Below are 22520 nucleotides of genomic sequence, written 5' to 3' on the forward strand. Positions count from 1 at the left end.
CAACCACATGGTGGCTCACAATTATCTGTGATGAGATTTGATGCCCTCTTCTAAAGAACAGCTATAGTGTACTCACATGCATTTAAGAAAAAAAAAAAGTCTGTTTTTCTGACTGGATCTCATCACATGGCCCAGGCTAGTTTTGAACTCCCAATATCTAGAGTTGGGATTATAGGGATGCATCACCTTGCCAGACTAAAAAAATTATTAAAAAAAAAAAAAATTCCCCCTTTGGTTGCTATTTGAGTCATGGTTTGTGTAATCCTAGCACTAGCTCCGAAGACAGGCCTTGCTTGAACTTAGACCCTCCTGAGTGCTGGAACTAAAGGTGTGCTCCTCCACTGCATGTTCTGTTAAAGAAATCCTTATTAAGTGCCAACCAAGTGGCCTAACCCTGGTGAACTCCTACCAGGTGAACTACCCATGGTAGGAGGGAATGACAGGTAACCCTCTGATCTCCACACACCCAATGTATGCACACAGAATGAATTCCTGGAAAAAAGAACTTATATGGAACAAAATTACAAGGCATGAAAATCTTTATTTTTAAAAAGAGAATGTATTTTTACATAAATCTACAACAGAGTTCAACTGTAGAAAAAATAAACTATACTCGGGGATACTGTGCTTGCCATGGCAAGCAAGCTCCCTCCCTCAGGAGGAGGCCGCACACCAGGCCACAGCTGGAAGGACCTCACCACCCTCCAGAAACCCCAGCAACATGCCCACAACATTGACCAGAACCCAGGTACATCTATCCAACAGACGCCAGGGGCCCCAGAGCCCATGTCAGTGTGACAAGCCACCCTCTTTAACAATGGCTTCTTCGATGTGATAGTCCATTTGCACACCATCTCCCTCAAAGAAGGGACAATGTATGGGGTTCCTTTTCCAACACCTTTGGATTCTTATTATGCACGATGGAGGGAGAAAGGGCTATCAGGACCACAGCTGGGGACAAGCCTTGGCAAAGGCAGAGTAGAGCAGCTACTGATCTGGGTGATGTGGCTTCAATACACATCAGTATTGGCCTCAGATGGTTGCTGCCGCAACCAGAGCAAACCCAGAATCTCCTTTCCACCCATGTCTGTGCCCAGCAACCTCAGCCACCCGTCTGTACTCCTAGAACCTCTGCAGTCTGCTCCACGGTAGGTCACCCTGGGTTCAGCCAGCAGCAGTTGTGAAAATGCTGTGTAGTTCTGAGTTTGGCCATTACCTCTTTCCAGTCCTGGTCACCTGAGGATCCATTTGGGGCGGGGGCCAAGGACATAAGAGAAGTGTGGTGGGTTTAGAGGCCAAGGCAGGAAGCTGTACCTGCTGGGTCAAGCACCATATTGAACTCCTCCCTCCTGCACAGAATAAAGAGGTCCAGAACCTCACTACACATGGTGCCTTTCCAAGACTTCCTTCCACTCTTTCTCATCTGAGGTTCTTCCTCTCCAAACACTCAGTACCCACAGCAGCCACTGAGAAGAGGCACAACAAGGATCCATCCTCCCAGAGACCTTTCCAACTCCTGCCAGGAAGGGAGGAGGGCTTTATAGAGCCAGGTGTCAAAGAGCTCTGGTCAGAACTCAGGGCCACACCCAGTCCATACCCACCTTTTATTACAGTGTGTGTGGCTTACTGAGTGATACCAGTGAGACAAGGAGACATTTCAACCACTGAGAGGTCAGTGTTGACCTATGAACTCCAAAAGAACAAAGGGACTTGACACAGATACAACTTACAACCTTTCTGTGTTTCCAGAAACTCATGGAAGCACGCTGGGTACTATTACAGGCAGGAAAATTGAACAAGCAGGCCAGGGCTGGAGGCAGGGAATGGGAGTAGGGCTGTAGGTCCTGTTCCAGTGTGCACTGGGCAATACAATACCAAAAACAACAACCACAGAGAAAAACAACCCATGAGGAGCTGAACTCACTCTTGTAATAAAAAATTAAAAATTTGTTGCCTCTGAGCACAGAACAGACCAGGAACTTCCCCAGGCAGAGACAGAATTGGCAAGAAATATCACAGTGGCTATCAAGACTCGGTAGTGTGCACTCCCCTGACCCGACATCTTCAGAGAGGAGGTTAACAGGCCTGTCAACCCAGCCTGGCTCCATGCCTCTGCCCCACATGTGTTTCTTGCCAATCCGGGTGGCTTCCTGAAGTCTCCCATGGAGCCAGGACTTAGCAGTCACTCTTCCACAGTTTGATTGTTTTGTCGTTCTCTAACGCTGCTGAAGCAATGATGTTCTCTGTCGGGTGACAAGCCGTGGAAATCACAACATCTGAAAGGAGAGTAGTCAGGGAGCCACTCCAGGACAAGCAGTCGCAGCACATGCCTCACTGCCCTCAGGAGCACAGGGAGCACTGCAGGGCTCAGGGGAGTGCTCAGAATGCCAGAATAGTAGTAACAGGCATCTTAGTCTTGCTCTGCTGGGCACAAGGCACTTGGTGGGTATCCAGCAGGGTCTGCACGCCTATCTACACTGGTCTCAGGGCTGACTATGCCCTCTTGCCCCCTACTATTCATGAGGTTGTTCTACCTGAGCAGGAGGTAACCACCTGGGCAGGGATACTGGCATTACTGAGATGGCACGCAGTCCACTAACCCTGCCTGCTCCCTGGTGCTCAGGTTCCACAGCAAGTGTGACCAAGCCACTCCCAGCTGAAGACAACTGCTCTTTCAGAAAAAGAGCTCTTCACTCCTTAGGGCTGCAAAGGAGCACATGATATCTCTGCCATCCCTGGCCCCCTTCAGAAAGTAGACAGGGAAGAACTAGAATGAGGTAACTCCATAGCTGGACTAAGTTTTGCAGGGGAAACAGAAAACCAGCATCCCTGAGAGAGGCTGAGCCTGCAGGAAATGTGGGCTAGACACTCTCCATATTCATGGAGTCCTGGTCTCTACAGTGAGGTAAACAAGCTATACTCCTATGAGGCTGAATCTGACTTAAGACCCAAAAGCCAAGACCCTAGATAAGAGCCCTTGATGCTGCCTCCAAGGCTGATGATAGGCCTTCTCAGGCCTGCAGGGCTGGGATGGCAGGGAAAACAGAGTAGCAACACCTGCTGTGTGTCCCTAAACCCCAGAGACAATCAAGCACCTTGGGGAACTGAGAGCCTCCCCTGGGTGGCTCCACCCACCTGTGTGGCCTACCTGCAATAACTACCCACCTGTGTGACCCTGCAACTTCTGCACAATCTCCTTGGTCTGCAGATTCCAGATATACACCAGGTTATCTTCAGAACCAGACACAATCCACTGCAGCGTCGAAAGAACAAGCAGCCGGTGAGGACAGGCAAGAAAGACATCAGGTGATATGCTGAATAGGTAGCACAGGCAAGCTGGCTGCGGTCACTCTAATTAATACCTATTTCCCCAATTTAGGGACATGCTAAATGCCCCCCACGCCACCCTCAGTTACTGGATCCATCCAGTCACCACCTGCTCTTAGATCTTCAACCATATTCAAGTGCAACACACCACAGATTCATCCAAAATGACAAGTGTGGGTTTGTTCCATAGGCTTAGGGATGCTTTATAAAGACAAAAAGCCACCTGTGATGGGCGGCCTCTTAGAGAGCTAGCAGGATAACAGCATCTCAGTGGAAACTCACCTTCCCGCCTGTCACGGAGAAGTTGGCAAATATGCAGTACTTCTCATTCTTGTGGCCAGTGTATGTCTTCAGGCACTGAAAAGGTGGGTGTGCATTGTTAGCACCCGTGGTTAGCTTTCATTCCAGAGGATTCCAAACTCTGGGCACATACAGCTGACTGCATGAACATGTTCTGAAAATATTCTAGACATACACAAGGCCCAGACTTTAACGTGCAGACTAGTCATTCCTAAAACATGTCTTTAAAGGGAGTTGTACCATACTTGCTCATCAAAAGAAGATGCCCAAGTCCCTCCTGCTGCAACTCATGGGTTAGCTATACCACCCTCAACCTGTTACCTGGGACTGGCATGCAGGCCAGACCGGCCACATGCCTGAAGCTCACCTTCCCCTTGCTGTAGTCCCAGAGCTTCAGTGTGCTGAAAGACAGAGAGTGGGAGTGAGGGGCAGGCCATCTTTGGCATGCCTTGCCTCCCCTGATGCCACCATATCCTAACAACCATGAGTGTCAGGAAAGAAGATCCTCTAGTCCACCAAGCTCAGCCACTCCGTGACACACAAGAGCAAACACAAGGACCCTAGTACTTGCAGCTCAGAAACACACTGAAGAAACAGATTGCTGGCTGTCTTCCCAAAACTAGCAGTTAGCCAGAAGCAGAATGTGGAAAACCATGTTGGCTCCAGAAACACCCAGTACAGATGCCACAGGAAGAGACTCATGCCGACCTTGCAGAAGAGTGGAAGGCTAACCAGGATAATGCCATTCAGGCAGCTCTCAAGAGCTAACTCAGCCAGGTTCCTTAGAGACATTGTACAGTGTGTGCCAGATTAAGTGAGCACCTAAGAGGGGTCATCACGTATGGCAGTGAGATTATGCTGCGTGAAGATGCTCAGAGCCTGGGAACTGGCAGGAATAACTAGGCGTCAAGTCCTCATACTAAAACTAGCTAGAGTGGACAGTCCTTTCTTCAACCCCTCAGCCCACAACCCAGAAACGAACGAACGAACTCTTAATGCAGATATAAAAGAGTTCAACTGGACAACTGGGAGAAGAAACAACACAACAGACAGGAGAGGAACTCCACCAACGAAGACTGTGAGCTCACTCCTCAAGGAACTGAAGCACTCACTTGTCCAAAGTTGCAGCCAGGATGTATTTGCCATTTGGAGAGAACTTCACGAAGGACACTGGAGGATTGTCATCATCTACACAGAAGAAAAACAGGCTGGTCTTTGGCAGAGTCGAGATGCAAGTCAGCCCCCCAGTTACCCATGTTGACTGTGTGGGGACCCTGTCACCATCACTCTAGAAGGACACCAGAGAGCTTTGACATGCCATCACCTTCCCTGGCCGTTCACATTCTTAAGTCTTCACCCAGTGCCCTGCCAATACAAGCCTCCACCACATAAGGAGGGAGGCCCAAAGCTCTCCAGCACTGCTGAGTAACTGATCCCCTGAAGAAAGCTGCCTGACCTAGGGGGTCTTAGAAACAACCTCCCATTCTTCAGCCAAGCAAGTTCTCCTTTCTGGATGGCCTTGCCTCTGCCTCCTGAAGACCAGGTTGCTGACTTTAGCTCAGCATTTGGCAAGCGGGGTTAAGGCTGAGGTGTTGCACTGCTGAGGAGCCAGGCCTCCAACAAATTGCCCACATAAAAGCTGCTTTCCAGAGCACAACAAAGTCATATCCTTCTGCACAGTGGGCCCCTGAGGAGAGGGGGAGGGCCCTGCCCCTCGCCTGGGTAAGGAGAACAGATCCTGAGGTGGGCCTGCTTGGCCAGACAAGGAAGCACACCAGGCCCTAAAGTGTGCATACAAAAGGCTGGTGTACCCTGACACACACATTACCACAGGGGATTCGCAGGGGGCTCCGATTCTCGTGACTGGTCACAAACACTGAAAGGGACACGAGAGAGTAACTGGGCCACATAAGGCTATTAGTTCAGCTGACATGGAGCAACACCTGTGCGCCTTCCCAGGCCACCTCTGAAACAGATCCTACAGAAATCAACTACCTGTGCCACATCTTTAATCCCACCCAGCATCCCAGGGTGCAAAGGTGAGGCAGATCTCATTTTGAGGCTGGCATGGACTACATAGAGTATCAAGACAGACAGAAATATAAACAAAATCTGTCTCAACAGCATCCCATCCCCTGCAAAAGAATGTCTAAACCTTAATGTCTAAACCTGAAGATGAGAAGAGAAATAGACCTTGGGCTAAACAGGCCTGCCTACCACAATACAGGCCTTACTGCCCATTGCCTACCCAAATCTAAATCCTGGCCATGCACCTGGTTGCCCTTCTCAGACTAGAGTTTAGCCAACAATAGATATTAAACAAAGCACCTGCCGGGCAGTGGTGGCACACGCCTTTAATCCCAGCACTTGGGAGGCAGAGGCAGAAAGATTTCTGAGTTCGAGGCCAGCCTGGTCTACAGAGTGAGTTCCAGGACAGCTAGAACTAACTGCACAGAGAAACCCTATCTCGAAACCCCCACCCCCACCCCAAAAAAGCACCTACAAGTTTCAGGCACCGCTGAGATGGCTCATGCACTTGCTGCACAGACCTCGCAGTACAAGAGTCTAACTCCTAAAAGCTTTCTCTGGCCTCTACACATGTACACATGTGCTGAGCACAGGGAAAAACATACACAAGCACATGGACATGTGTATACTGGGAAACACACACACACACAGACCAATTTAAAAAGAAAATGCACAGATCACAGATTTTGTTGGGCATCAAATTACAATCTTTAATCCCAGCACTCTAGAAGCTGGTTGATATCTGAGTCCAAGCCAAGCCTGGCCTACAAAATGAGCTCCAGCCCAACCAGGGCCACACAGGGGAAATCCTGTATGTCTGGAGGGTAATAAAAGGGGTGGTGAGGGCAGGGCACCACAAAACCAAAGAAACGGAATGTCCACTGTTCCCTAGGACAACTGCTTAACTGAAGCAAATGTAATCAACTCTAGCATTCCCTCTTGGAGCTGCCTGTAATGGCTGCATCTAAACTGGATTATGTACCTGCACATCATTCCACAGTGACCACTGCCTCCTGGCACAGTACATCTGTAGACCCAGTGGTTTTTTTTTTTGGTTGGTTGGTTTTTTTTTTTTTTGGGGGGGGGGGGGGGTTGAGACGGTTTCTCTGTGTAGCCCTGGCTGTCCTGGAACTCACTCTGTAGACCATGCTGGCCTCAAACTCAGAAATCCGCCTGCTTCTGCCTCCCAAGCGCTGGGATTAAAGGGGTGCACCACCACGCCCGGCTATACCCAGTGTTTTGAACCACCTCAAGACTTAAACCGCAGTACAAAGTACAAGTCTGCAGTACAAAGTACTCAAGTCACCTGCAAACACTGCACCATCTCACAGAAAGGACCTGAGCATCGGAGGATTCTGGGATCAATGGAAAGTCTTACAACCCTCTCCCAGATATTACTGAGGGGTGACTAGACATGCTATACTGCTTTCTAGCTAGCTGGCCTTTGTAGCTAAGATGCTGCCCGGTGAATGAAGGATGACACAGGGTAGCAGATGTTCACAAGTGTTGATACACAAGCACTAGGGGTATGCTGGAATAGCCGCTGCATAACTTAGCACCAGACAGTTGCCTGGAGGAGAAGATTGGGGAAGGGGATGGTAAGACAGGACAAAATTACTACCTGACATCTGTGACTGCTCTGAAAAATCAGTAAACCCCAAGAGTGGGCACACAGCAAGAAAAGCTTAAAAGCCATTATCCCAGGTTGTGTCCCGAAACTTATGAAGACTATCCATTCACAACTCAAGTAAGTGACTATTTTGAAGAGAACATCACACAGATGATGGTTGAGGTGGGGAGGGGTGTTAAATATGAGCATGCCATTAAGAGTTGGACACAGAGAGCTGGGCGTGGTGGCGCAGGCCTTTAATCCCAGCAATCAGGAGGCAGAGGCAGGCGGATTTCTGAGTTCAAGGCCAGCCTGGTCTACAGAGTGAGTTCCAGGACAGCCAGGGCTATACAGAGAAACCCTGTCTCAAAAAACCAAAAAAAAAAAAAAAAAAAAAGAGTCGGACACAGAGAAACACAAGGGTATGCACGTCATCTGTAGGCCAGAGTGATATGAGAAGTCACCATACCCCTGACACCTAAACTGCCATAGAGAATGAGCTCCTGTCTTCTTTGCTAACTTGGGCATTCTATCCTGGCAACCTGGCAGGCCAAGAGAGCTACACTCGTTTCCCTAACAGTCTAAGGAGGTAGCAACTTACCACAATGGCCTATCTACCCCGCAAAGCCAAACTGATAAAGAAGCAGGTCATCTAAAGTTCTGAACGCCAGCGAGCCAAGTAACACCCTCCCTCCCAACACCTCATCAGCCCACTCGCCTGCGAGCCCAGACCTGTCCTGCTCCAACACCCTGCCCACCTTGCAGTACACTATCGTGGTGAATGTGTATCCCCAACTCCAGGAAGGAAGAGACCACTGGCAGGCTGAGGCAGATGAACACAGGTAGAGGCTGCAGGGCCCCAAAGAGCTACAGACACTATTCAACAATGTAAAACGAGTCAAGGACCAACCCCACATGAGCATGAGAGAAGGGGGACAAGTTCTGGTAAGCTTTCGTAGTCAGGAAGAAAGGTGCCACAAGTCCTGCAGAATGAATAAGGGAGCCAGGCCAGAAGGAAAGATGACTTCTGAAAACAAATACTCTAGAAGGCCCCACCAGGACAGGGCAGCCACCCTCCTCCACCATCCCTACCACACAGAGCACTCACCAATGAGTGTCTTCAGACACTGGCCAGAGGCGGTGTCCCAGATTCGGCTGTCAAGCAAGAAGATAACGTATGAGAAAGTCAATTGCTGGTGAATGCAGTCACCTATCCCCCTGAGTTCTGGGAGGGCATTTCTCCCAATTCCCATAGTATTACACTTCACCCTTCTCCCACAGCTTCAACAATTACTCTGTCTCTAGAGACTGAGTGAGAACATCATGTGCACACATGGGTAGACTTCACCTGAGGACACCTGTCCTCCAGCTAGGATTACAGAGACCCTGTCTCTACAGATAAAAGTTAGGGCTGGCCGGGTGGTGGTGACACACGCCTTTAATCCCAGCACTTGGGAGGCAGAGGCAGGCAGATTTCTGAGTTCGAGGCCAGCCTGGTCTACAGAGTGAGTTTCAGGACAGCCAGGGCTACACAGAAAAAGCCTGTCTGGAACAGGAAAAAAAAGTTAGGGCTGGAGAGATGGCTCAGCGGTTAAGACCACTGATAGCTTTACCAGAGGTCCTGAGTTCAATTCCTAGCAACCACATGGTAACTCAGAACCATCCGTAGGAATCTGTTTCCCTCTATCGGTGTATCTGAAGAGTATACTCACATATATAAAATAAATAAAGCTTTAAAAATGGTAATGGTGAGCCGGGCGTGGTGGCGCATGCCTTTAATCCCAGCACTCGGGAGGCAGAGGCAGGCGGATTTCTGAGTTCGAGGCCAGCCTGGCCTACAGAGTGAGTTCCAGGACAGCCGTTTCTACACAGAGAAACCCGTCTCGGAAAAACAAAACAACAACAACAAAAAAAATGGTAATGATGTACCCCTTTAATCCCAGCCCTCAGGAGACAGAAACAGACACATTCAAGGCCAGCCTGGTCTAGACAGGAAGAAACGTTTTGTGTGTGTGTGTGTGTTTGGGGGTGGGGCGGCACAGCAAACAACAAGAAAGCTGAGCAGTAAGTCTTACCACATCTTTAACCCCAGCATCAGGAGGTGGATCTCTGTAAATATGAGGCCAGCCCTGGTCTACAAAGTGAGTTTCAGGACAGAAAGAGCTGTTACATAGAGAAACCCTGTCTCAAACAAAAAAAGGATGCCTATCCTCTCTATACAGCCCGTGTGCTGTTAAGAGGACAAAGTTGTTACAAAATGAAGACTGTACCATTTACTGGATATCCCTGTAGGTTTCTAAGGGAACATGTTCAGAAACTACCATTCCTGAGGACATGTCAGGCTTTAACCTGGTTCCAGCTACATGGTCTGTGACTTTGGTTGACCGCCCACACCCTTCTTCAGCAGTAAGCAGCACGGACACTGTCTCTATACTGGGCTTCTTCCCAAGCTAACCTCCCATGCCGTCACGTACCTGCAGCCTTCCTTCCCCTGTACATTCCTCAAAGTGAGTAGTCAGTCTCTCCTCCCTACACCAGCCTCTCCCTGTCTCCTCCTTCCCCAGGGCTTCCACTCTTGGGACTAACTGTTCTGATCCTTTCTTGCTCTCTGCTCAGTCCTCTCAGCACAGACCCACTGACTTGTCTATGCAGCCTCTATTTTACTTTGATCCTCATGCCTCAGCCTTAAGTGTCTAGACGACAGGCATAAGCTGCCGTGACTGGAATGGGAGGGGGGGAGGTTAAGATTTATTTTACGTGAGTACACTGTAACTGTCTTCAGAAACACCAGGAGAGGGCATTGGATCCCATTATAGATGGTTGAGAGGGACCATGTAGTTGCTGGGAATTGAACTCAGGACCTCTAAATGAGCATTCAGTGCTGGTAACCACTGAGCCATCTCTCCAGCCTGTGGTTTGATTTTTGTTTTTGTTTTTATACTCAGTTTTTTAAATTCAGTTTTTAAATTCAGCAAAACACTAAGGAACTGAAATCCAAATGCATTCTCCACACAGGCTCAGTGACTGACACTGACTCCATCCTGAACTCTGTAGGCTATGTGCTCAGGCAGTATCGGTCTCCATGGCTCCTGCTATTATAGCATTCCTACATATCCCTAGCCCTTGACTATTAACACAGATCTTTCCCCATCATCAACCTGGTTAATTCCAGGTAAAAAGAGCAGCCACCATGAACCCTGGCAAATGTGTGACCCTTCATGCTGGACAGCGCAGGTCCTGAGGTTCCAGAGAGGCTGGGCAGTGCAGATTTGGAAGCTGTTCTGGCCTGTCGCTTACTGGCTGTACTTACACTCACCTATATTTCTCAAGTGACAAATGAGGATGGCAAGAATTCAATGCAGCAAGGGAAAAAGGAAAAGGACCACATAAATGACTGTTTAGTTTTTGATTCTTTTAAATTTGTCTTTATGTGGGAGTGCCTGTACTTGAGTTTCAAAGCTACAAAATGTAACTATCTGATTGACTTTAAGATCCCAGGACCCCAAGAGTACTCTAGACTATACATCACTTCCTGTCTCTTTTCAGGGTGGCCTGCCTCCAGCAAACATCTCCAGGGTCCACTTAGGAAGAGGGGCCAAAGGGCTTCTGGAGAGATAGCTCAGTGGTTAAGAGCATTGATTGCCCTTCCAGAGGCCCTGAGTTCAATTCCCAGCAACCACATGGTAGCTCACAACCATCTGTAATGGGCCTCTTCTGGTGTGTCTGAAGGCACTGACAGTGTACCCACATACATGAAATTACATGAAAGAAATAAATAAAATTTTTAAAAAAGAAAAATCTTTAAAAATAAAATAAAATCCTGGGCAGTGGTGGCGCACACCTTTAATCACAGCACTCGGGAGGCAGAGGTAGGCGGATTTCTGAGTTCCAGGCCAGCCTGGTCTACCCAGGACTGGGGACTATACAGAGGGGACGAGGGGCTATTAGAGTCTTCCAGTCCTCTGTGAACTCAGGGCACCCACCTCTCTACTGTTAATCTTGCTCATCTTTAGTCTTTTTAGCTCTACCTTATCAAGCACACCTTACAAAACTGTTTCCTGTTTCTTTCCACTCCACTATTTTTTGTCTTCCTTTCGAGTATACTTCTACCTGGGTCTCTTGGGCCGCTCTGCCTATGACAATGAGAGCACTCTAACACACATTGGACTAGCCTAACTGAAACAAGCTTTAATGGACTTTTGAAAGAATTGTCCTTTTGTTAAAGTTTGTGTCACCCCCAAAGAGAGAAAGAAAATGTTTAGTTCATATCACTTAATGTTCTCTGTATGTGACCAGGAAACAAATAATGTTGCCAACTGGCCCGGCCCTGTGCAGTCAAACGGCAGAGCTCCAGCTGAGCAATTGCAACAAGGCTCAACTCCATCTGCAGCAGCACTGAAATAAATAAGTTCACCTTCTCTCCATTATGTCTAGGTTCTCCTTTCTGCCTCTTAGTCGCAGTGCTGCCTGGGGCACAGAAGTTTCTAGTTCCTTTGGTTCACTCTAGGCCACTCTTCCCTGTCCTGACCTTCCAATCAACTCTAAGGACTTTGCTGCACAGATGCCACTTACCCGCCCTGCTCAAACACTTCGTTTTAGGTATATTTTAGTAGCCTCCAAGCTAAGACCCTGAGTGAGGATATGTAAGCAGCCCATCACCACCGCCACACACAAACAGTGTGCTTCACTCACCTACCACACTACTTACCTTGCTCTCTATCAACACAGAGCATCAACACGCACTCAGTTATGAAGGCTCCAAGCTTCAAGTGCAAGTACGTAGCACTGTACTTCCAAGCCTGCCTTTTGTGACCTACCCTCTACCCTGTCTTCTGAGGAACCCTAAGCACTTCCACCTAGCAGTCATGTCTGCAATGCCATCCACTGCTAAAAAGCTCTGCACTATACCTCTGGCTTCTTTTCTTCTCTGTTCCACACAATGGGATCTGGTGGTTCACCTGCCCAGAGCTCATGGGATCTGTGAACAGCACCACTGCACTTACCACAAGGGCTCAGACCTTTAACTCACTTTCTACAACTTTGAAAGGGTACACTCAGGGGCATGCAAGGAGCTCCCAGCTCTCACTCTGCCCTGGGTACCCTCACCTATCATCTACCTTTCCCTGCATGGCTTTTCATCCCCTGAACTCTGCACCCAGTGGGGCGCAGGCTTCAGGAGGATGAGGAGGCACAGGTCCCCTCTTTGATGCACCACAGAGCTGGAACAACACAGCAGGCCATAAACAGAACAACAGGTCACCCACTACATGAAGACTCTCACTTACCAGAGGCCATCATAGCTACTGGAAACAATCAACGATCCATCACGGTTGAAATGAACCTACAAAATAGAGGAAGAAAAGCTGATTTCTTTCTTTATTTATTTATTCTTTACACTCCATATTTTATTCCCCGCCCCCAAGCTGATTTCTAGTACATCTTGCCCACAGAGCTCACCACAATCCCCTTTGAGCACCTGACAAAGCTAATACAACTTGGGGTGGGGGGCACCTTCTCTTTCTCACCAGCAAAAAAGCAAGAGCTTAAAGTCAGGAGAGCCTGGTCCACAGGTGGTCTGTGCTCATTCATCAGCCTGAGTTTCTGATATCTACATCACTGCCACTGTAGATGCTCAGTGGTATATAGTCCCAGCAATGAGAGCCAGGTCACCATAAACTGTGTCTCAGAGGAGACGCTTAGGCTAATATGCAAATTTCACTGTGAGTCCCTGGTGCCCTTCAGGTAACTCCAGGCCCTTATAACTTACTGTTTTCAGTTTGTCTTACTTTTTGAGACAGGATGCAGCTATGGTTGATTCTGAATCTACTAAGTAGCTATAGCTCCTAACTCCTAATCTTCCCGCCCCTAACAAAGTGCTGGGCTTACAAGCCTCTAACACCATGCCTGTGTTTTATACAATACTGGAGATGGAATCCAAGGACTGGAGCATACTAGGCAAGCATTCTACCTGTGTACCAGATATTGGACACAGTCCAACCCTGCTTAAATCTTAGTGCCAGGAATTGAGTCTATCTCCCCAAACTTCTATAACTTTCACTGAGTCTTTGGTAGGTGTGACTTTTTACATAGGAACTCTCAGTGCATGATATGGTGACAAACTTGAGAAATGTTCCAGCTTCAGCTTCTTGGGCTTACTTATAAGCAGCCATGAGGTTCCAGGGACTCTGCCATCACAGACCTGATGGGCCAGCCTGGTCTCTAAAGCACTAGAGCCAGAGGTCACTTTCTCCTGTTGACAAGTGCATGCCAGATCCTGAACAGCTACTCAGCCACAACTGTCAGTCACTAGAGTTCCTTCCTTAGGTCAGGCAATACAACTACCCACATTTACCTCTACTTTTAATATACGAAACAAATTATAAAACATAATGGGGTAAGGGGCAAACATGGGCCCCCGACTTTTCCATGCAGCCAATGTGCAGGTAGCAACTTGAAGAAACAAGCAAGCAAGCCCACAGGGTACCAGTCAATAGGACTCTCTACTGGGGATGAGGCACAATGAACGGCTGAAGGGACACTGTTACAGGCAAAGGCTATAGCTAGGGAGAGAGTATATGAAAGAGCTTCAATTGAGGCTGGGCATTAATTGAGTCATCAACTTGGCACAGACCTAGTCCCCCCAGCCCCCCTTCTGTTTTTTGGTTTTTCGAGACAGGGTTTCTCTGTGTAGCCCTGGCAGTCCTGGAACTCACTCTGTAGACCAGGTTGGCCTCGAACTCAGAAATCCGCCTCCCTCTGCCTCCCAAGTGCCGGGATTAAAGGTGTGCACCACCACTGCCAGGCAGGCACAAAGAGGAAATCTTGAGAACATGTCTCTGTTAAGACTGGCCTGTAGCGCCGGGCGTGGTGACGCATGCCTTTAATCCCAGCACTTGGGAGGCAGAGGCAGGCGGATTTCTGAGTTCAAGGCCAGCCTGGTCTACAGAGTGAGTTCCAGGACAGCCAGGGCTACACAGAGAAACCCTGTCTTGGGAAAAAAAAAAAAAAAAAGACTGGCCTGTAGCAATCTACGGGGTGTTTCCTTGATTAATGAATGATAAAGGGCCTCAACAGTTAGTGATGCCACCTTTAGGCAGGTATAAAAACTTAAAATGACTAAGGCACAAAGAAGACAGTAAACAATGTTCCTCCAGGACCTCTGTGCAACTGTGATGTGAAAGTATAAAATGAAAATCTACTGGGCACTTCCAGACAGACCCCTCAGAGCTCCTGGGGACCGGACCATCAACCACAGAGCACACACGGAGAGACCCATGGCTCTGGCCCCATATGTGGCAGAGGATGGGCTTGTTGGACATCAGTGGGAGGAACAGCCTGGGGCGTGAGGTTTGATGCCCCGGTGTAGGGGATGCCAGGCTGGAAGGTGGGAGAGGGGGTGGGAGAGCACCCTCATAGAGGAAGGAGGAGAGAGGATTAGACAGGAGGTTTCTGGAAGGGGAGACTTGGAAAGGGGTAACATTTGAAATGTTAAACACACACACTCACACACAGAGGGGAGGGGTGCCTATAATTCCAGCACTCAGGAGGCAGAGTGTATGGATGAAAATGGCCCCCATAGGCTCATAGGAAATGGCACTACTAAGAGGTGTGACCTTGTTGGAGAAGTTTAGGAGGGGCGACTGAGATTTCAGAAGCTCAGCCCCCACCCCCCCAAAAATGCCAGGGTGGTGGCACACACCTTTAATCCCAGCTCTCGGGAGGCAGAGACAGGCTGATTTCTGAGTTCGAGGCCAGCCTGGTCTACAGAGTGAGTTTCAGGACAGCCAGAGCTATACAGAGAAACCCTGTCTTGAAAAACAAAACAAACAAAAAACTGCTCAAGCCAGGCCCTGTGTCAGTCACTCTCTTCCTGCTACTTGCTGATGTGGATGTAGAACTCTCAGCTCATGATGTCTGCCAGCTTCCACCATGATGATGGCCTAAACCACTCAAGTATCTGTCAGCCAGCCCCAATTAAATGGTTTCCTGTGATCATGGTGTCTCTTCACAACAATGAAAACTCTAAGACAAACGCAGATAAATCACTGAGTTCACTACATACTAAGTTCTAGGATAGCAAAGGCTAGAGACCCTGCCTTTAAAAAAAAAAAAAAAAAGACCATCTTTTCCTTCTTGTACTGTCTAATTTTATATCACTTTGAAAACACAGGCTAGAGTCATTAGAGAAGAGGAAGCCTCAATTAAGAAAATGCCTTCATAAGATTGGGCTATAAGCAAGCCTGCAGGACATTTTCTTTTTTTTTTTTTTTGGTTCTTTCGAGACAGTGTTTCTCTGTGCAGCCCTGGCTGTCCTGGAACTCCCTCTGTAGACCAGGCTGGCCTCGAACTCAGAAATCCACATGCCTCTGCCTCCCGAGTGCTGGGATTAAAGGCGTGCGCCACCACACCTCCAAGGACATTTTTTTAAATTAGAGACTGATGGGAGGGCCAGCAGAGTGAGTTCCTGAGTTCTATAAGAAACAGGCTGAGGAAGCCACGAAAAGAAGCCAGGAAGCAGCATTCACTTTTTCCGAGACAAGGTTTCTCTTTGTAGCCCAGGCTATCCAGAAGTCATACTGTGTAGATCAGGCCTACCCCTGTCTCCTGAGTGCCAGCACTCACTCATTCACTTCTCCACAGCCTCTCTATCAGTCTTGCTTCCAAGTTTCAGCCCTGCTTGAGTTCCTGCCCTGACTTCCTTCAGTGATGGACACAATATGGAAATGTAAGGAAAATAAACCCTTTCTTCTCTAAGTTGCTTTTGGTCATGGTGTTTCATCATAGCAACAATAACACAAGCTTAGGACACTCCAAGTTGCTTTTGGCCACTGTGTTTTATCAGAATAATAGAAACCCTAGGATCCCACCTCACTCACTTAAAATTCTCATGACTCCCTATTTTCCAAACTGTCACCCCATTTTGAAAGAGCCCATTCAAGGACACCCCTCTTGAAAAATCCCTGTCATCCACCTCCCAGCCCACAGAGTGCCCCACCCACCACCCACCACCCACCACCCAGCACAGCTGACAGGGCCTCTGGTCACTGGGATGCTCATCCAGAGGAGCTTCTGAGGACAGCCAGGAAGACTACTTACGGCTGAGACTGGGTCCGAATGGGCAGGCAGAGTCTTGAGGCACTTCCCCGTCTTCACGTCCCATATCCTCACACTTTCATCAAACTAAAGGTGAGACAGGACATTAAAGTGATTCTACAGGAAAAGGAGCAGCAACAGTGTGATCTCAGACCCAGAACCTGTCCCCACATAAAAGCCAAACCGCCTACCCCGACCAAGCACCAACATATGACAAGGTACACATCACCCTTGGAGGAGAAACCCACGCACTTACAGACCCTGAGACGATGAGGTTGGACTGGGGGTTGAAGTTGCAGCAGAAGACGTAGTTACTGTGGCCCTTGAGGGTCTTCAGACACTTCCCCTAGAGCACACATAGCATACCAAGGTCTGTGACTTCCAGGGGCTAAATCTCCAGATACAAGCTTCTAGCACATTTGAAGACCTACCCAAGACCAACCATCCACACAGCCAACTCATCTCAACTATGGGCACTCCCTGGAAGACCAGTGTCACTTACGGAACTCACGTCCCAAATCTTCAAAGTTTTATCATCAGAGGCAGACACAAGGAGATTAGAATCTGATGACCACGCTACATCAGATATTCCCTTGGGAAGGGAAAAAAACAAAACAAAACAAAACAGTTGGTTACCACCTTGAGGGACAAAAATCCAAATGACCAGTAAAAGATCAACCCTACCAACTTATACACCATGCTGTCAGGAAATCCAGCCAGTGTTAGCACCACAAAACACTTGGCCCAGAGGAAAAGGTCAGTACTTTCAGCTCTACCAAACTTCTTAGACTCACTCCCCTGTGGAGGCTCAAAGTGCTTGTGCTTGCACTAAAAATATAAGCAAGCCAGGTATGGTAGTGCAAGCCTGATTCTTACGCAGAAGGATTGCAGTTCCAGACCAAATTGGACTACTTAGGAAGACCCTGCACCCACTACACTTAAAAACAGTCCTGACAAGCCCAAGTGGTGGTGGTGCACACCTTTCAAGACCTGCACTAGACAGTTGGATGCCAAGGCAGCCAGATCTCCAAGTTGAAGGCCAGCCTGAGTAAGTCCCAGGACAGCAAGGGCACCCAGCCACCCTGCTCAACACCTAGTACACCTAATGGGAAACTTACCAGTTTGTGACCAGATATAGTTTTCTCAAACTTTCCGTCATATGCTCCCCAAATTTTAATGAGTTTATCAGCAGCTGAAAGGAATGATAGGGAGCTGAAGTCAGAGAAGGTTGTGACTGTACAGTCACCCAAAGGAAGGAAGGCCTGAGTCGCTCAATGAACTAAGTATGGACACACAGAAGTACACCCTTCACTGCAGAGGGGCAATAGCGTGTGAACAGGCAATTACTTCAGTTCCATCCAAACATGCTGAATGCTAACCAACCCAGAGACCAGTAACAACTAACACAGTCCAGCTCCTCATCCTCCTTCCTCCAACAACGTTCAGACGCCTCTCCAAAGGACTGAAGGATACTCACATGAACTCGCCAGCCATTCCCCATTGGGGCTGAACTTCACAGAGGACACAGCTTTGGTGTGACCAGCCAGGGTGAACTTCAGGGCATAGTTTGGCTTCACTGGTGTGGGCTGTAGGAAACAGTACAGATTAGCCAGAGGCAACCACCACCACCCAATCAACCCACGTGATGCCCAAAGTGTGATCAAGCACTAGCTGGTTCCAAACTCATACACAAGAGCTTACTACCACTTTATCTGATGTCCCCCTTAAGCTGCCAGTGTGAGCCTAGCACCTCTCTTGAAAGCCCCGACTTTCCCTGAAGTACCTTAGCACACCAAGAATTTGTAATTTTTTTTTTTGGTATGGTGGTGCATGTCTTTAATCCTAGAAAGGGAGAGGGAGGCAGAGGCAGGTGAGTCTCTATGAGTTCAATACTAGCCTGGTCTACATGTTGAGTTCCTCACCAGCCAGGACTATAGGGGAAAACCTGCCTCAAAACAAACTGTACTTGTTGATAAATCCCCTCACTTCCATCTTAGGTCTGGGACTCTCTGGTGTGGCACCTGACTGCTCTGTGTGACACTGCTGTGTGCTCAGAAATAATGGCAGCATACCTCACTGGGCAGAGAAGCCTAGATTAATAAAACAATGTCCCTGAGAATCTCTCCAGTCTGTCTACTGCAGTGGTCCCGGTGGGACATACCTTGCTCTGTGTGGCTGATGAGGAAGGAGTGGGCTGTGCTCTTGCAGCCTCTGTCTCTGGCTTCTTCTCCTCCGTGGCCATGGCTCTGAAGCCCACAGGGCAGGACACCGTGAAGGGGGAGTCACAATGGAAGAGGCTGTCAGCTAAACCGTACTCTATGGTATGGGGCCTATAAACAAATCCTCTCTTTAACAAAGGTTGTTGGAGAAATAGTTCAGTAGCTAAGCTCGCCAAACGCAGTTCCAGAAGACCTAAGTTTGATTCCCTCTTGTGGGCTTACAACTGTGAGTCCAGCTCAGAGGATCTGGCATCCTCTTCTGGCCTCTGTAGGGACTGCATGCACATGGCACACAGACTAACATGCAGAAAGGGAAAACAAAAGTTAAATAAAATTTGCCCTGATGTGGTGGTGCACGCCTTTAATCCCAACACTTGGGAGGCAGAGGCAAGCAGACTTCTGAATTTGAGGCCAGCCTGATCTACAGAGTGAGTTCCAGGACAGCCAGGGCTACACAGAAAACAAACAAACAAACAAACAAACAAACAATGATTCTGGGGCTGGAGAGATGGCTCAGTGCATAACAGCACTGTTCTACCAGAGGTCCTGAGTTCAATTCCCAGCAACCGCATCTGTAATGTGATCTGATGTTCTCTCCTGGTATCTGAAGACAACTATACTGTACTTATAAATGTAAAATAAATCTTTAAAAAATAAAAAGATTCCCAAGAAAAAGAATAAAAAGGAGAAACACGACCATCACATTGAACCCTCCAACAAATCAACTGTCCCAAGCTGGGGATAACTGTCACCCTATCCCAGGGCTGACGCTGTATAATGGCCTAGGCTTCCCACTGCAGCAGACAGGTGTGTACAGGGATGTGAGTTTGCTTCAAAGAGCCCTTGACACAGCTTTTAAAAGGCTTTCTAACAGAAACAACAGGCCAAGTAACAGGAGGTAGACCTTCTGTGCACAGGTTTGTGATCTTACCCAAATTCTAAAATACACCCAAATAATTTGAGGAAACACAGTGGCCTCACCTCCTCAGTGGCTCCCTGTGACCTCACAGGCTGCACCATGTCTTTGACAATACCTAGAGCTTGCAGAGCTCAGGGACTCAGTGCACAAAGTACTACAGAAAGCACTCCAAGAATAAAACAGAGTAGTCACTGCCCCCATGTGAAAGAAACCTCCGGAGGAGCAGCACAAACAGCAGCAGCAAAGCTGCAGGTCTGAGGGAAAGTAGTTATTCCAGTCAGCTGGACAGACTCAGCCTGAACATGTATGCAACTGCAATAGTTTACTGCAGTTTACAGGAGGGCCCATCACCTGCATGCATCCAGAAAAGCACACCACATGACTGGGAAATGAGCTAGTACTCCTCTAACGGAGAGCTACTAAGACATCCCTCAGCCATCAATGTAAGGAGCAACCATGATGTAAAGTCTGGCCTTGAGATTAAACCTGAAACCTCACATGGACCCCCACATAAGACTAAGATGAAAGGACACCAAAAGAGAACAATGCCTCAAAGTCTTCAATCCTAGAGGAAAGAACAGGAACACCATGCACCACACAGGTGCAGCCAAGCTGTTTTACCGGCAGCCAGCTTCATCAAGGTCAAATCCGCTGTAGCTCAAGCCCAGGTGCAAAGGATCAGACTAGGGTAGGTCCCACGGGCCTCTCCACAAAACAAAGCTCTTGTGCCCAGGAAATACCAGCTGCTTGGTGCTTTTAGCTTTTTGGAGACAGGGTCTTGCTATGCACCGGTATTAAAAAACCAGTCTCAAGCTTAGAATGGTTGGTGTAACAGGCATAAATCAACTACCAGGCCTGACCTGACACTTATTCTTAATGCAACTATGGCCATGAGTTCCCATAGCAACCGCTTTTGTGGACCATACAGGTAGCAACAGGAGCTGAGACTTAAGTAATGAAAAGGGCTAGAGAGTCCCTTTCAACCAGCACCTCATCTCCCTACTCCAGTGAAATGAAAGGCCAACAGTGTAGGGCAGATCTGTCTCCTGTGTGGGAAGTCTCTAGGAACTAAGCAGTTTCTTTTAGCATATAAAGAGATTCACCTAACAGCAGGTGGATGACCTTGCAAACAAGCACACCACCACCCAGCCCTGCCCGTCACACCATTTATAAGCTGGGTCTTTCAGGAAGACAAATATTAACACCTGAAGACACTAGTTGTAGCACCACCCACTCTAACCAAAAACCAAAAACAAAAACGGGGAAAAAAAGGAAGAAAGAAAGAAAGAAAGAAAGAATGAATGAATATCAATATCAGCCAATCTGCCTCACAGCATTCAGGAGGCTCAGGAATTCAAAGCAGTTAAATGTGAAGCTAGCACCAACCTGAAACCGTCTCAAAGGAGACCACCACTTTCCAATTCCACAGGGTAGAGTCCAAGACAGAGCACTCAGGAAAGCAGGACTTGGGGAGGGCAGGTCTGGGAGGAAGCTGGGTTAAGCAGGATCCTCAGCAGGTGGTTTGGAGCTGGCCTCCACTGCCCACAAAGGAGGTAAGTAACCGGCAGCCGCAGCCGGGGCTTTACACTAAAGTGAGCCTGACTATGGAAGGGCAGCAGCCATCAGTCTCCCTCCAGTCAAACGTAGACTCCTGGTTTCCACCCTAGACACTAAGTACACAAGTATGGGAAGACAGAATGGTTCAGTCACTCAGGTGAGTGCAGTAGGTAACCCAACAAAGAGCTCCAACCCATCCTCTCTGGGCTCCTGGATACCTAGGTACTAGTAGCCTTGGCTTCACACCTCTGTGCGCTCAACTGCCCGGCTGTCCCGGACTATGTTCAGAAACCCTTGACCGGTCAGCCCTAGTCAGGTAGAAACTTGCGCTAGGACACAAATGAGGGTTGTGCCCGCAGCACGAGAGGCGCCAAGTGGCCAAGGAAACCTGCGCGACGCTGGCTGGGTGTCCCCGATGAGACAGAGAATTCCACTCCCAGTGACGCCAGTCTGAGGTGTGAGTCTCGAGAAGCTCGCAGGACTAAGGGTCTAGGGGCGTAGCAGGGGCCGCAGTGGAAGTAGCGGGCCGTGGCGGCCACAAGGGGCGGCGGGGTCGGGGCGCGGCCGCAAATGCGGCGCCCGGCCCGGCCCGAGGCCCACGGAACACGTGCGGCGCTGTGGAGCCCGGAGCCCGAGGGCCCTCGTGGCCGCCGCTCGCCTCGCGCCCGCGAGACCGGGTTTCTCGCTTACCTGCCGGGGCCGCGGCGGCGGGGCCGGGCGCTCTGGCGTCGCGTCGGCTAGCCCTACGCGCGAGAGCAGACGATCTGCTGGACTAGGCGGCAGCGGCGCGGGAGGCGGGAGGGATTGCGCGTGCGCGAGGGGCGGGACAACGGGCGGCGACGAGGGTCAGAAAAACTAGAGGAGGCGGAGCGCCTTAAAGGGGCCGTCTGTGGTTCTCGCTTCCTATTTGACCGCTACTGCTGTTCGGAAACTGCAGACTGGAGCACTCTAGAATTAAAGATGGGTGAGAACGTGCTTAGGTGCCTCTCCTGTTATTCCAGGCTGTGTCGCCAAGCTAACAGTTACAATTTGCCTGTCCTGGCCCGTGCCTGCGCTGGACTGTTGGGAACCCTCTTGGTGCCACTGGTGGATGTCCACGAGGTCCGGAAGTCCGGAGCTCCTGCTGCCTCCCCAGCCTACCGCAGGGCGGGGGCTTCCTGCCGCTGCAAACCACAGCTCAAATTGAACATACTTGCCTCTCTTCTACTGGGCCGTAAGGAGGCTACGCTGTGCCCCCACCACCACCCCACACAGACACACTCCGAAAAAGGTCTTAGGAACTACCGCTGCAGGGAGAGATCTACAGTAGTGTTCAGGGAAGGCAGGACACTACTGTAGAGAAGGAAGCCTGCACGCTGACAAGAGAGGGGAGCTACCTGACTTAGAAGACAAACAAGAAAGAATGTGGACAGGAAAGGCAAGTGTCCCTAACACAGGGGCTCCAAGTCCTCCAGCTATGTATGCATCT

At 49.1% G+C, this 22520-nt stretch overlaps 1 protein-coding gene across 4 annotated transcripts; it reads right to left on the reverse strand.

Annotated features, from left to right (window-relative positions):
• Positions 1–521: 521 nt before the first annotated feature.
• Wdr5 (WD repeat domain 5) lies at positions 522–21856 on the reverse strand. 4 transcript variants are annotated; one of them, XM_029474301.2, is made up of 15 exons: positions 21743–21856; positions 20882–21165; positions 18519–18603; positions 17835–17943; positions 17476–17549; positions 16860–16949; positions 16614–16703; positions 16361–16444; positions 12550–12605; positions 8373–8419; positions 4740–4815; positions 3995–4028; positions 3610–3684; positions 3166–3253; positions 522–2276 (listed from the first exon to the last, which is right to left on the reverse strand). In XM_029474301.2, the coding sequence occupies exons 3-15, from the start codon at positions 18597–18599 to the stop codon at positions 2176–2178; spliced, it is 1005 nt and encodes a 334-aa protein (XP_029330161.1). In that variant the 5' UTR covers positions 18600–18603; positions 20882–21165; positions 21743–21856; the 3' UTR covers positions 522–2175. The 4 variants fall into 4 exon arrangements, with proteins under 4 accessions (XP_029330161.1, XP_029330160.1, XP_021011676.1 ...); XM_029474300.2 differs by having other exon boundaries at positions 18519–18687; XM_021156017.2 differs by lacking the exon at positions 20882–21165.
• Positions 21857–22520: the final 664 nt, after the last annotated feature.

The sequence above is a fragment of the Mus caroli genome, unplaced genomic scaffold (assembly GCF_978045245.1).
Source record: "Mus caroli unplaced genomic scaffold, Mus_caroli_1 scaffold_2, whole genome shotgun sequence".
Taxonomy (NCBI): Eukaryota; Metazoa; Chordata; class Mammalia; order Rodentia; family Muridae; genus Mus; species Mus caroli.